This window comes from Phoca vitulina, unplaced genomic scaffold, assembly GCF_004348235.1.
Source record: "Phoca vitulina isolate PV1807 unplaced genomic scaffold, GSC_HSeal_1.0 scaffold52, whole genome shotgun sequence".
Lineage (NCBI taxonomy): Eukaryota > Metazoa > Chordata > Mammalia > Carnivora > Phocidae > Phoca > Phoca vitulina.
The window spans coordinates 6,206,565-6,221,054 of record NW_022589755.1 but is presented as its reverse complement, the minus strand read 5'-3'; the positions used below and the strand labels follow the sequence as shown (position 1 = coordinate 6,221,054).

General features: G+C 51.4%; 1 protein-coding gene across 6 annotated transcripts in view; it reads right to left on the bottom strand.

The window, feature by feature from the left end:
- Positions 1–356: 356 nt before the first annotated feature.
- VRK3 (VRK serine/threonine kinase 3) overlaps positions 357–14,490 on the bottom strand; it is a 35,094-nt gene continuing 20,960 nt past the window's right edge. For 4 of the 6 annotated variants that reach the window (XM_032388073.1, XM_032388072.1, XM_032388076.1 and 1 more), the window contains 5 exons: positions 13,732–13,864; positions 12,441–12,561; positions 6,183–6,241; positions 3,223–3,371; positions 358–889 (listed from right to left, as the gene is read on the bottom strand). In XM_032388073.1, coding sequence (XP_032243964.1) covers positions 3,223–3,371; positions 6,183–6,241; positions 12,441–12,561; positions 13,732–13,864 — 462 coding nt within the window. In that variant the 3' untranslated portion in view covers positions 358–889. Of the gene's footprint in view, positions 890–3,222; positions 3,372–6,182; positions 6,242–12,440; positions 12,562–13,731; positions 13,865–14,490 lie in introns of all 6 variants that reach the window. The other 2 variants (XM_032388075.1, XM_032388077.1) reach the window with 2 other exon arrangements.

Here is a 14,490-nt window from a genome sequence, read left to right as displayed (position 1 = left end):
GGAGAATGAGCAGATGGATGAAAGGATGAAAGGTGGGTGGGAGGGTGGATGATGGAAAAGTATGTGGAAGGATAGATGGGTGGATAAATGGATGGATGGATTGATATACGGATGGCTGATGACTGGATAGATAAATGGATGGCTAAATAAATGGATGGGTGGATGGCTGGAAAAATGATGGGTGGATGAATGGAAGAATGGATGGATGGATAGAAGGATGGGTGGAAAGATGGATGGATGGATGGAAGGATGGATGATGGATGGAAAGATGGGTGGGTGGATGGATGGATGAATAAATGGATGGGTAGATGGCTGGATAAATGGATGGGTAGATGGGTGGTTTGTTGGATGAATGTAAGAATGGATGGATGGATGGATGGAAGGAAGGAAGGAAGGATGGATGGATGGATGGATGGATATCTGCATGAAACTTTGGATAGATGGAGGAAAGGTTGAAAGGATGGATAGATGGAGAAAAAAAGAAGGTAAACTTTTCCAAAAGGAACTCCTTTTGCAGACACTCAACTCTCCAACTGCAGTGAAACAATTTATTACCAAAGGATAGTGGTGCCAAGAGTAGCAGGATGGGTCCCCACTGAGGGGGGTGGTTCATCCCCCACCATGAGTTTCAGGGTCTTCTCTGTCTACAACCCCAGTGGCTGGTGGGAGATGATACCTGAAAGGACGGGACAGTCGAAAGGAGGAATTCACATTATCTGGAGCTTAACTGCGGGTTCCCTGATGCTAAGCAAGACTGATTCAAAGTGTTGCTTAAAGCAGGCATGCACATTCGAGGGATCTTTCTAGAAGCATATCTGTGATACCACAGCTGGCCTTGGGTCACATTTCTTGTTTTGTGTTTTCCATTTCAAACCTCGAGTCAAAAGTTCTAGAAGACAATAAAAATGGCTGTTAGTGTCCTATTCATTCAAGGAGCACCCATGAAACCTCTACTGTGTGACAGGCACTTTCTAGAGACAGGCAATACCGCCATAAACAAGAACCTTTGCTGGGCTTGTGATTTAGAAGAGGGGGTAGAGACACTACAAGTTGAACACACGCTTCCCGCCAGACGGGGATGGGGCTGTGTGGAAAACCGGTAATGTGATGAGAGGGGGTGGGGAGGTGCCTCCCTGGGGCAGTCAGGGGAGGCTCAGGTCTGAGAATCAATAATGAGGAGCCAGTCATTCAAAGATGAAGGGGAAAAAATGGGAATGGCAAGTGCAAAGGTCCTGAGGTGGGATCAAGCTTGGCCTGGTTTAGAATCTGAGGGGAGGACAGTGTGGCTGGCACAGAGTGGACTGGGGGGTGAGGGGAGGTGGGTAGGTCAGCCTCGCAGGCCAAGGCAGGGAGCTGCCATAAAGCTGAGGTGGGATGATCTTCCAGTTACTCCAAGCTCACCAGGCTCTTGGAATAGCACCTCCTCATTAAGTTCCTAACTATGGCACAAACCTGCTACTGAGGGGACTTACTCAGTTTTAGACCCAAAACCACCATGATCCTGGAAGGGGCTGTTAGGTTTTTTTAGTTAGTTTTTTTTTTTTTTTTTTAAGATTTTATTTATTTATTTGTTAGAGAGAGAGAGAGAGAGAGAGAGAGAGAGAGAGAGCACAAGCAGGGGGAGGGGCAGAAGGAGAGGGAGAAGCAGACTCCTCGCGGAGCAGGGAGCTCGACACAGGACTCCATCCCAGGACCCTGGGATCATTATCTGAGCCGAAGGCAGACGCTTAACTGACTAATTAGGCCACCCAGGTGCCCCTAAATAAAATCTTTAAAAATAAAATAAAATAAAATTTCCATTGCACCGGGCGGACAGGAAGGTGCTGCAGGACCGGCCAGCACCGACATGAAGCCTGGAGTCTCGGTCGGTAAATATGGGTGGGGTCTCTGTGCGTGTGGCCATCGAGGGGCCGGCGGGATTGCAGACACAAGCCAGACAGAGGAGACCCGCCCTCATGGAGCTCACCACCAGTAGGCGACTATGCCAAGTGACTGTGCCGCGCTCTTGGCCACCCCCAGGGAGATCCCGGGAGAAGCGGGGAGCCAGAGACCTGGGGGAGATGGACCAGGGAGGCTGGCCACCGCCTGGAGGGACAGGATGAGTGGATGAGCGCTGTGGGACAGGGTGGGGGGCAGGCGTTCTCCTGGACAGCTGTCTGCTGAGCTGGAGAGAGGCAGGGGGCAAGCTGTGTGGGTGGAGAGGGCCACGCCTCCACTTTTGGAGAGTCTCTGTGGTGGTGGCCCGCTGTGCATCGTGGGGCATTGAGTGGTGTCCCCAGCCTCCACCCACTCCATGCCAGTAGCACCCTTTCCCCAGCCATGACAACCAAAAGTGCCTCCCTCCGAGAACCCCTGGCTTAGACAAACACTGAGCTCTGATTCCAGCCAGCCATGAAGACACAAATCACAACTCTGTGGACAGAGGGGGGCCCCGGGAAGCTTCGCTTCAGAACCCATCCACGCAGCCTTGCTGGAATTAACTGGCGAGTGAACTTAGTTTATGTAGTTTTGACCTCCCCCAAATTTCTGCACACCCTCCCAGGAGCTAACGGGAGTGCAGACAGGTACACGGCTCCGACAGAGAGGGATCCAGTTCTCTTTCAAAACAAGAACACACGCAGACACACACGCACACCCGAGTCAGGCCCGTGCACACAGGTGTTCAAGGCAACGTTGCTTGTAGAACAAGCACCCGGGAAACCAAGCAAATGCCCAGCGGCTGGTTATGAAGAGTAGCCTTCCACCCACCAGGGAATACGGTGCCGCCATAAACAAGGTCGTGGACCTTCTGTGCTGACAGGGAAGAGCTGGGTGTGGCACCGGGCACGACGAGGGGGTGGGGACTCAACCCAAAGGAAAGCAGAGGCTGCAGATGGACGGATGGATAGAGGGATAGAGAAACAGAGGGATGAAGAAAGAAAAATGGAGAGAACGATGGCATCTTGATTCTGTTTTCCTGGCCCCGAATCCAGTCATGCCTAAAGCTTTCCCCTTGGAAGTTTCTTGCTACAAGAGCCAATCAATCCCCCTTTTCCTTAAAGCCAGTTTGAGTCAGCTTTGAGCTACTTGCCATTCCCGAGGGCTGGAAGGTTCAAGAACCCCGTGGAAAAATCCAGCATCTAACTGGGAAGTTGGCCCTGGAGTAAATGGCGTCTGGGAAGTAGGGGTGGGGGCATCGGGGGGTGGGGTTCAGACTCACGAACTCCTCCTATCAGAACCCACCTATGGAACCACGTGGATGTCCACAGGGTCGTAGGCTGACACCCGCAGATCCCGCAGCAGTGCTTCTAGATTGTTCCTCAGCATGGCGTAGGGCGGCTTCTCGTCATACCCGAGGGTCATCACCACCTTCATGTACTCCTGCAGGGTCTCTGTGGTCAAGACACCCCCCATCATGAGAGAGGCCTGAGAAGGGCCCCCAACCCAGAGCCTGGGGGGCTGTGCCCAGCCTCCACCATGGTGCCCATTTGCTCAGTGCTTCCTCTGTGCCTGGAACTGCCTCAGGCACTTCGATTAAATTTTTTTTTTTTTAAACATCAAACATGTAACAATAGAGTGGCATCAAGCACCAGTATTCCCATCACCCAGTTTCAACAACTACCATCTCACAGCCAATCTCGTTCATCAATACCCCTGTCACTTCCCCTCTGGCATTGGGGTAAAGCAAATCCCAGCTAATGATATCATTTTCCCTATAAACATTTAGTGTGTATTCCTGAAACAGGGGTCAGCAAGCTTTCACTGTAAAGTGCCAGAGGGTGACAGTTTGGGCTTTGTGTGTGTGTGTGTGTGGGGGGTCTGTGTGGCTAGAAGTAGCCACAGATGAACGTAAGCCGGTGGGCACGGCTGTGAGTGAGGCAAGACAGGTCTGTTTATGGATGCTGCAGGCTGATTTAGACAAGTTTCACATACCATGAAATGTTCTTCTGATTTTTTCCCTCGGCTACTTTTTTTTTTTTTAAGATTTTATTTTTTTATTTGAGAGAGCGAGAGCACACACAAGCAGAAGGAGGGGTGCTGGCGCGAGTGGGAGGAGGGGCAGAGGAAGAGGGAGAAGCAGACTCCCTGCTGAGTGTGGAGTCCCCCCCAGGGCTGGATCCCAGGACCCCGGGATCATGACCTGAGCCGAAGTCAGATACGTAACCTCAGCTATTTCAAAACGTAAAACAAGCTAACCAAACAACCCTCCCCCCACTATAAAACAGGCGGTGGCCCCAGAGATATAGTTTAAAAGGGCTACTTTAAAAGAGAGAAATAAAGGTCCTTTTGGGTTTTTTTCCCCTAAATAAATACAATACCATCATCACACTTTAAAAAGTGCCAATTATGATACTAATAACAATAGTCAATAATAGCTTGCACTTGGGGACTGCCTATTGCAGGCTGGGCTCTCAGCTAGAAAGTACATTTCATTAGGGTTGCGGCAGAAGCCAAGGCAGCGCCCGAGTGCTCAGGGCAACTTGGGAGGTAGGGGCTATTATGGGCCCCATTTTACTCAATGGGGAGGCTGAGGCTCAGAGGGGCATTTACCCACTGAAAGTCCCCTGGCCGGTAGCGCAGAGCGGGGTGGTGGTGGGGTGCAGAACGTTCTCCTCCCCGCACACCCCGTGACCAGCTTGGCTTAGAATGGCTGAGCCTCAGGGAACTAACCCAGGGGCTCATTCCTCATGGCCCAAGAACCCAGGGCTGGAGGGGAAAGTGACTGGAGCAGAGCCATGATCTGAACCCAGGATTTCAGGTAACTAATGAGCCCTTACAGAGCTAGAAGGGACAAACTACCCATTTCTGTCTTTCCGCCTCGTGTTTAGAGAGCAATGTGGAAGTTCTACAGAAGGGACACTAGGGAAAAAAAAAAAAAGACAGTCTAAATCTCCAGTCATGGGGATTGGCTTTAAGAATGATGGTTTTGGGGCGCCTGGGTGGCTCAGTTGGTTAGGTGTCTGCCTTCAGCTCGGGGCATGATCCCGGGGTCCTGGGATCGAGTCCCGCATGGGGCTCCCTGCTCGGCAGGGAGTCTGCTTGTCCTTCTCCCTCTGTCTGCCGCCCCCCCCGCCTATGCTCTCTCTCTCTCTGTGTCCAATAAATAAATAAAATCTTAAAAAAAAATGATGGTTTAGCCAAATCATGGATATTGTGTGGCTATTAAAAAAAAAAAAAGGTTGCAGTGGATCTAGGAGTAAGAACTCAGAAAAGCCAGAGTCGATTAATGAAAACAAGATGTTGACCAAAATGTATGTAAGGCGAGCCTATTTTCATTTTTAAAAATAGTAGTTTTGTGGGGTGCTCCGTTGGTTAAGTGTCTGCCTTCGGCTTAGGTCATGATCCTGGGATCCTGGGATGGAGCCCCGCATCGGGCTCCCTGCTTGGCAGGGAGTCTGCTTCTCCCTCTCCCTCTGCTGCTCCCTCCTGCTTGTGCCCCCACCCTCTCTCAAATAAATAAATAAAATCTTAAAAAAAATAGTTTTGTAAAAACAACGGTTCTGTAAGACAAAGCCAGGTGTGCGCGTATTTATCTGTGTTTGCTTCATACATAGAGGAAGCCCCGGCAGGAGCTTGCAGAGGTGCAGCCCCTCCCATCTCTGCCCTGTGTCCCTTTGCAATGTCTGCTGCTTCTCCCATCACGGGGTGGAGCTACTTGGCCACCTCTTGAGTCTGGGACGGCCTTGTGACTTGTTTGAACGTGGCAGAGTGATGTTCTGGGCCTCTTCTGCTCTGCAGCGTCCCCTCACATCCTCTTGGACAGCTGCCCTGACAGAGCTTTGAGGAGAAGCCCGGAGCCGAGGCTTCCCAGACCTGCCAGTGACAAGCTAGCTCCAATGGCCAGACAGGAGAGAGGAGCACTGAACAAGCCCGCCCCGGTCGAGCCGCCGAATGGTGGCATCAGCATGCATTCCCCTGCCCCGTGGGACTAGGAGAAGAATCACCTGGCAGAACCTGGCCCGTATTGCCATCCCAAAGAAATTTTCGTAGAGAAATACAATATTGTGTGTGGCTGTGTGTGTGTGTGTGTGTGTGTGTGTGTGTTGTTCTTCAGAGACACTTCTGGATTTTGGGGGGAAGATTTTGGTTTTTCTAGAAGGGGCATAGCTGCACATGCAATTTGGAGAGGCAACACCAGGATGGACCCAAGCCACCTGTCCCCACCACAGCCCCCAACTGTTCCGTCCCCCTGCAGGACATACCTGAGGGACAGATCCAGCGACTGCACCGTCCCACGAGGGTCTCCGGGTTGTCAAGAAACCTGACAGGACAGAGGTGCATGCAAGAGGTCTTTTAGGGAAGGGAGAGCAAACTTTTAAAGCAGAATGTCTAGCAGATGTACCAGAGACCCCTGTTACTTGTGGTAGTTATGCCCTGTAGTGGGGCTGCCAACACCCAATCAGTGAATGCTTTTAGGGGAAACATAGCATCAGGTTCCTGCGAGGTTATGGTTACAATGTTTTCCTTGTGACTTCAACTGATCCCTACTTAACTTTGTCTTATGTGTGTTTGTGTTTAAAGATACCTTGCTTGGGACGCCTGGGTGGCTCAGTTGGTTGGGCGACTGCCTCCGGCTCAGGTCATGATCCTGGGGTCCCGGGATCAAGTCCCGCATCGGGCTCCCTGCTCAGCAGGGAGTCTGCTTCTCCCTCTGACCCTCCCCCCTCTCATGTGCACGCTCTCTCTCTCAAATAAATAATAAAATCTTTAAAAAAAATAAAGATACCTTGCATAATATATTGTTGATTTATTCACATTGAACTCACAGCCAGCAGCACTCTATCTCGTGCCTGAAGGATGCCCACTTAACACACCTATTTTCTCTGTAAGGCACATCCCAGCCTTCTTACACTTTAGGAACACTAGACAGCTCTTCAGCACCATGTGTGGGGCCATTTTATTTTTTTTTATTTTTATTTTTTTAAAGATTTTTATTTATTTATTTAACAGAGATAGAGAGAGAGCACAAGTAGGCAGAGCGGCAGACAGAGGGAGAGGGAGAAGCAGGCTCCCCGCCGAGCAGGGAGCCCGATTGCGGACTCAATCCCAGGACCCTGGGATCATCACCTGAGCCGAAGGCAGACGCTTAACCGACTGAGCCACTCAGGCGCCCTGTGGGACCATTTTAAACAGCAAAATCGCCAACCACTAACGAAAAGCACAGAAATCTGGCATTAAACGGACCACATAAAGGACCCTTATTTATAGGGTGAGATTCAAAATGAGAAGGCAGAGCATCACCTTTTTTGACCTCAGCTGGGATTGCGTGCATCAGAGAACTCAAAATTTTCTCTACTCTGCATGTGTCTGAGAATGATCTGGAAAGCACTGTGAGTACAGAATCTGCAGTTACAAATATCTTTTGGTGAACAGGCAAATTCACAAATACGGAACTTGTGAATCATGAGGATTGACTATCTTCCTCTTTATAAATGCACACATGTATTTGTACACACACACACACACACACACGCGCGCGCATGCGCACGCAAAACCTCTTGGACCACTCAAGAAAAAACAGAAATTCATCTACTTCCTTCGTTCCGTCCTCACAGTCCCAGCCCACTGTGTCTTCTCTGGCCTGGACCACCAGCTTGGCTCCCCACTATCCACACAGTGCTTGGGTGCTGTCCGTGTCTCCCCCAGCCACAGCCCAGAAGTCCCTAAGCTCCACCCTCCTGCTCCCTGACCCTCTCTGTCCCATCCCCTCTCTGTCCACTTCAGTCCTCATCCTCTCTCCCTGGACCTCAGCCTCCTCCCCAGCTTCCCGTGCATCCCCCACATGGCGCTAGAGTTTCTATGCCGAGAACTGACTCTGCCCCTTCCTGCTCACAGCCCTCAGGGGACTCCTCAGTACCCTGGGGGAAAACCCCTAGCATGCAGTGCTGCCAGTCCCTCTGGCCTTGTCTCTCTGATTTCCTCCTTTCATCTCATGCTCCGGTCACACCAAACCCTCTCAGGTCCCCTAACTAGGTCCAGCATCCACCCACGTCTCTCGGCCTTGGCACATCACATACTGTTCCCTCTGCCCTGGACAGTCTTCCCCCATCTTGGCCCCCAGCAGGTGGCTGCTCTCCCTTCTGGACACTGCTCAAGGGCTGGTCTCCTAGAAGCCTCCCCATAACCCCTCCAGAGAGAGAAAGAGATCCTTCCCGGGTGCCTGGGCACTGTGTGCATAGTCCCCGGATGCCCTAAGGCAATTGTCAAAGACACAGGAAGGGCCATGCAGGTCTGACCCTCATCTCTCCCGGCAGCCTCAGGATATGTGTGGCAAATGGCTGAGTGATGGCACCAAAGAGCTGTGCCCCTCGAATGCCTTAAATTGCACGAGTAACTCTACCACTGGCTGTTGGTGTCTGTGGAACCTCCCTGCCAAACCTGCAGCCTTAAGAGTGGGGACCAAATCCCACCAGCACCTGGGCTTTCGCAGAGGGGATTTGCACACCAGAAAGCCTCGGAGAACCAAAATGTCTCTCCTGTTTCTTTTATTCATTCATTCCATCGCGAACTAGAATGTACAAAAAATGAATAAATATTGAATGAATGGAAAAAGGCCATGCACACCAGGAAGACGCCCTAGAGGACAAGTTAGGGTTCCAGAAAATGTGCATGTGGCAACATCGCCCCCTCGTAGTCTTTTGTGTTAGTGCACTCGAGGCTGGGTGCGGTGTCTATAATGAGCTCATCACCACCATCCCCATCCCCCTGTGGAGCATCTTGATGTTTCCGACCTTCCCTCTGCAGTTGTGATTGGGATCTGGGGCTCAGGGAATGAACTGTTATCTTAAATCATCTATTTTAAAATTATTACTAGGACCTATCTTATTTACTCTGCACTAATTTGGTGAGTGCAGAGCCTCTTAGGGAAGCACGTCCCACTCACTGATGATCTCTCTTGAAGTGGAAGGCGGCAAAGATGTGAAAAGGGGGATAGGGCTGTTCTTAGGAATCAGAGGAAGCAGTGGATGGAGGATGCAACCCAGTGAAGCCTCGATGGGTGATTTCACCGATGACAAGTGGTGCCCTCCGCTGATTCACATCTGGGTCTTCAGCATTTCCCAGCACAAGGACTGGCACATAAATGCCCTCGGGAAACAGGCTCTGGATGAATGAGTAGTTCATGTATGTGCTATCCTATCTGCGTAGACATCCTGCCTCCCTTGCCTGTCTGGGAAAGCCCTCTGCTCTGTACACACTGGGTCAGGCATCTCTTGGGTAAAGGCACCCAGTGGCCTGAGGCCAGGTGACCTGCCTCCACTCTGCTCCCACGATGCTCCTGGGGCTGCCTCCACCCTCACAGGCAGCACCTGCTTCCTGCCCAGGCGTCTCCTCCCAGCCTGGGAACTCCCCAAGGCCGGGGCCGCGTCTGCCTGACCTGTGTGTCCACACGGAAGCCTGGGCCGGTGAATGAAGGCTCACGCATGCTTTCCTTGTTCATTCATTCTGCAACTATTTCGTGAGCACCCACCACGTGCCAAGTGCTGTGCTGTGAGCACCACAGTGAGGGGGAGAGCTGATGCGGTCCCTGCCCGCACAGAAATTTGGCTGAAGGTGGCACTGTGGAGGGGTCTCTACCTGCTGTCCACTGTCACTTCTCCCCTTTAAGGGCACAATCCCAAGGGTCAGCAGCCCCAGGCCAGAGATGTTTCCTAGCCCCCACTGCAGCTTGGGGTGGCCATGTGACCAAGAGACGCATGTCATTCCCAGTCCTGCCCTTCCAAAGCAACGAGAGATGGGGGCGGCAAAGCTAGCCCCACAGGAGGATATATGCATGTTGAAGGGGCCAAGGCTCTGTTCCCGAGAGGGAAGTAAACATCTACCTCGTTTGAGCCACCGTGGTTTAGGATCTCCTTGTAAGAGCAGTTCAGCTTTGTCCTTAACACAACAGAAGTGCGGGAAGGAGCTGTTCACAGGCTTCCGGCACATTTAATGCTTTAGCAGTTGGGCCATACGCTCCTACTGCCACTGTTACCAATTCTCTGACTCCTTTTCACCTGGCCTCGTTTCAAAAATGAAGAGCTACTGGAAAACTAGAAAGGAAGTGCAAAAATAAATTCTGAGAAAATAGGGCAATGGGCTCATGTTCTGGTGGGTTCTGAGGCTGGCTTCTGAGGCAGAGGTTGCTTGTGGAAGCCTGGGAGCCCAGGGCCTCTCTCTGTGTGTCTCTCCCTCCTTCTGCAGAGGTCAAGGGCATATCAGCACCAAAGTGAGACATCCTCCTTGCCTCACTGCCCTTCTGGAGGCGACTCACCTGTCACCACTGCCGTGAGACCTGCCCCGGCCATTAAATCTAAAGGAGTGGTGCGTGCCCACACCCTGACAGTCCCCCTGGTGGGTACCCAGGGCTCTGGCCCGATGGTCCCAACCGGTCTGGCCTGTGACATGCTCTGTGTTTCACTCGTTGTCTCTTTACTGTCTGTCACCTCCACTAGGATAGGAGTTCCCAGAGGGTATTTGTCTCAGTTATTCCCGTGACCCCAGGGACTAGACCATGGTGTGGTGCATAATAAGTGCTCAATAAGTATCTGATGAGTGAAGGAAGGCTGCATCTGAGCACCATCAATCCATCTGTGATAAGCCTCCCACACGGCTACGAGGTGAAAGAGCCTTCTCTGGAGTCGAATGGCCTGGCTGTGAGTCTGAGCACCTCTCCTTAGTGGCTGTGTGACCTGGGCTGATGCCCTGAGCTCTCTGTGCCTCAGTCATAAGAGCATTTACCTCAGAATCGTTCTGAGGATGACACAGGAAGCACTGGGCACAGCGCCTGGCACAGACAAGCGTATGATAAACGCTGGCCTCGAATAGGTCATTACGAGCAGGCCAGTGTGATGGGGGCAGATCCCTTCTTCTGAGCACCACAGGCAGGAAACCTGATGCCCTCCCCTGGGAAGTGACTGAGCAGAAATCTGAAGGAGGAGGAGATTCAGGGCATGCTACCATTTGTGCCAACCAAATACACACCCAACAGCAACATCACGGATTTTTCAAGACCCAGATACATCCAAACAAACAAATCCAGGAGCAGTATTTGGAGGCAGTGAACTAGCAACTTAGCTAAAATTAGAAAATACAGCACTAAGTGAAAGAAAGCAAGAAACAGAATGAAATTTAGAGCTCAGTACTATTTATGCAAATTAAATACACTCGTCATAGATCGTTCAAGGTCACAGACACGTCTATACAGCTCATTGAAAAGCAGGAATCAGAAGCAGTAAACTCAATGCACGTGTAATGATGTGGCTAAAGTTGAAGAACACGGTGCTGAGTGAAAAATGCCAGAAACAAATGACATTTAGAGCAGAATAGTACTTATGCAGGTCAAACACACACAGTGCCACCACCACCACGCGAGTTAAGGATACAGATACACTTAAGCAAATGTATTAGTAGAACATATGTTAAGTACGTTTGAGTGGGTGTCCATGGTTCAGAGAAGATGGTGGGGGGTTATAAAAGGGAAAAATAGAACGAGAGAGAGGCTCAGCATGAACCAGCGGCACGGCACACAGAGAACTGAGAAGCACGAGGGACTCGATGCCGTTCCCTGGAGTTTTCCCTCCTCCCACCAGGCACACTTTCCCTGGATAATCCCATTCTCTCCCAGGGCTTCTGCTGACAACTCCTGAGATAGCAACGAGGTCTGAGTCTCTGTTTAGACTTCATTCCTGCACTTCACACATGGATGGCCAACCATCTCCTAGATGGGCCCTCTGGATGACTCCTGGGCAACTCTCACCCCCGCCCCCGCAGCCGTACCGGATCTTGAATCCCAACCTCGTCCCAGCTGTCCACGGTCGTTGGTGCTGAAGACCAAAGTGGCCGTGTGCACTTCCCTCCCAGCCCTGCTGCCTGCTGTCCTTGGTGCTGAATGTCTCTCCGGGGCCACCTACTCTTGCGCTGTCCTTGGTACTGAATGTCTAAACCAGAGCTAGCAGGATCCGGTGGTTTTACAAGCAGAGGGCAGGGACAGGAAGTGTGGACTCGGGTGGCCAGTGTTGCCACATGCTGAAGCAGGGCCCAGGCTTCACTGCTCAGGTTGCCCACTTGTCTGTGAAGGAATGAATGAGTCATGGTGTCCTGTGCACCATGAGTATTTTCTACAGGTCAGGCTCTGTGCTGAGTGCTATGTACCTGACTCCCCTGAATCCTTCCACAGGCCCTGAGGTAGGTGCTAATAAGATCTCATCCCAGAGAGAACACCGAGGCTTGTGGAGGTTATTAGGCTGCCCACCCAACACACTGCAGTGGTGGGGTCAGAGTCTGACCCCAGGAAGCGTGACTCCAGAGCCCACACTTGTCTGCTGGAATGGATGCTACAGGACACACCCAAGTACTGCAGAGGCCTTGGCTCTGCTGGACGCTGCCTCCCCCTCCTTTCTGTTCCCTGCTGGGTTCTGAGCTTCTGCCCCACCTTCGGGGGTGCCGGGCCAGTGCTGGGTTCTGCTGACCCCCAGACTCACTTCTGTTTCAGCTTCATGATATCCTCGATGTTGGGAAGGCAGTTTGTCCACGGCAGGATCCCGTAGAGCCACTTCAGCAAACAGTAGCCCAGGGTCTGGAGGTCACTGCGGCGGGAAGGCCCTGGGGAGGGAGGGCAAGAGGTGGCAGCTCAGTCCGAATGCTCCATGCACTGACACCTCTGCTCCTTTTCTGACTCAATGCACTCAACCATCCACGCATACAGGCTCTTGTCTGTTCATTCACTTTTCATTCACCTGCTCTTGTGCTCTCATGAGTCTCTCAATTACTCTCGTTCACTCTCTCAGCTGTCCCTACATCCCTGCTTTCACTAGCTTACTCCCTTGTCTACTTGTCTTTCATTCATGCACTCATTCAGTGGGTCCTCAGAGCTCTGTGCACCAGGCCCCATTCCACATTCTTAAATCCCAGGCAAGAGTTTGGTTGGCTCCTAACCCTTGACAGTCTAATGGAGACAAAGTATGGTGTGGGATTACCTGAGCTACAGAGGAGGCATGAGGGAGCCCAGAAGGATGGACACTGAACGCAGCCTCAACAGAGGAGGGTAACGGAGACTGTAGGATTTTTTTTATGCTTCCTAAACGGCATGATTTAGACAACCATTTGTGTAAGCATATAACAAGCACCAGAGTTGATTGTGCCGACCTTCCGCTCCTCGGTGCTGGAGGCACAGGCACCACCCCTTTCCTGGGGGAGCTCAGTCTGGTGGGAGGACACGGGTAGACACGTGGATGGCCATGACATCAAGGGATCTGGGAAAGAGGCGCAGCCTCAAGGAATCTTCCCCTTAAAGTACTCTCTTCATACCTACTCTGTACACTTTCCTTGGATAATCTCATTCCTCTCCCAGGGCTTCAGCTGACAACAACTGAGATACTGCTGATATGTGGGTCTCCATCCAGACTTTCTCCTGTGCTCCAGGCATGGACAGCTAGATGCCTCCTTGACAGCCTCTCCTGAATGACTCTTGGGCAACTCTCATGGGTTCCGACTCTTGGGCAACTCTCATGGGTTCCAAGTCTAAACCAGATCTTGAATCTGACCCCGGGACCTGTGGAATGTCCTTGTGTCCAGCTGCTTGCTGTCCTTGGTGCTGAATGGCTGCCCTACAACTCCCTAATGCAGGCGTCCATGGTTCTGAATCCCTATTCTACCTCGCTTAGCCTGATTCCCGTGTCTGGCTACCTGCTGTCTGTGGTTATGAAAACCTAGAGCTGCCCTTGTATGAGAAGCATGTCTCCATGGTCCTGAATCCCTTCTCTGGACTCTTACCACATCCCTTGTGCAGGTCAAGGCTAATGAACTCAAGATCCCCATCATGTGGGCTCCTGCTGCCTTCCACATAGGCCACGTGTTTGCCGCCGGGGGCATAGCGGAAGGCGAAGCCGTAGCCTGCCAGCGTCACCTGTGTGGACATGGGGAGAAGCCATATAGTTTGGAGGTTAGGAGCTTGGACTCCAGAGTCAGAGAGTTCAATCATGGGTGCAATCTGAAACAACTGAATGCCAAACAGTACAAAAGGGTGTGAAGTGAAAAGAACCAAACCAACCACCTCCAGCCCCCAACCCACCACTCAGAAGTAACCACTAATAATCATTTCTTATGCCGTGTTTCAATTAACTTTCTTTGAATAACTGGTAAACACACATGGATGTAGAGTGGGCTCTAGTTTTCTCTTCTTCATTAAAGATTTTTATTTATTTATTTGACAGACAGAGACACAGCAAGAGAGGGAACACAAGCAGGGAGAGTGAGAGAGAGAGAAGCAGGTCTCCCGCGGATGTGGGGCTCAATCCCAGGACCCTGGGATCATGACCTGAGCCGAAGGCAGACGCTTAATGACTGAGCCACCCAGGCGCCCCTCTAGTTTTCCACAAAGGGATGTGAGGCTCAAACTCAAAACCCCAAGATCAAGAGTTGCACACTCTTTTGACTGAGCAGCCAGGGGCCCCTGAACTTTTTTTTTTTTTTTTTAAAGATTTTATTTATTTATTTGAGAGAGAGAATGAGATAGAGAGAGAGAGCATGAGA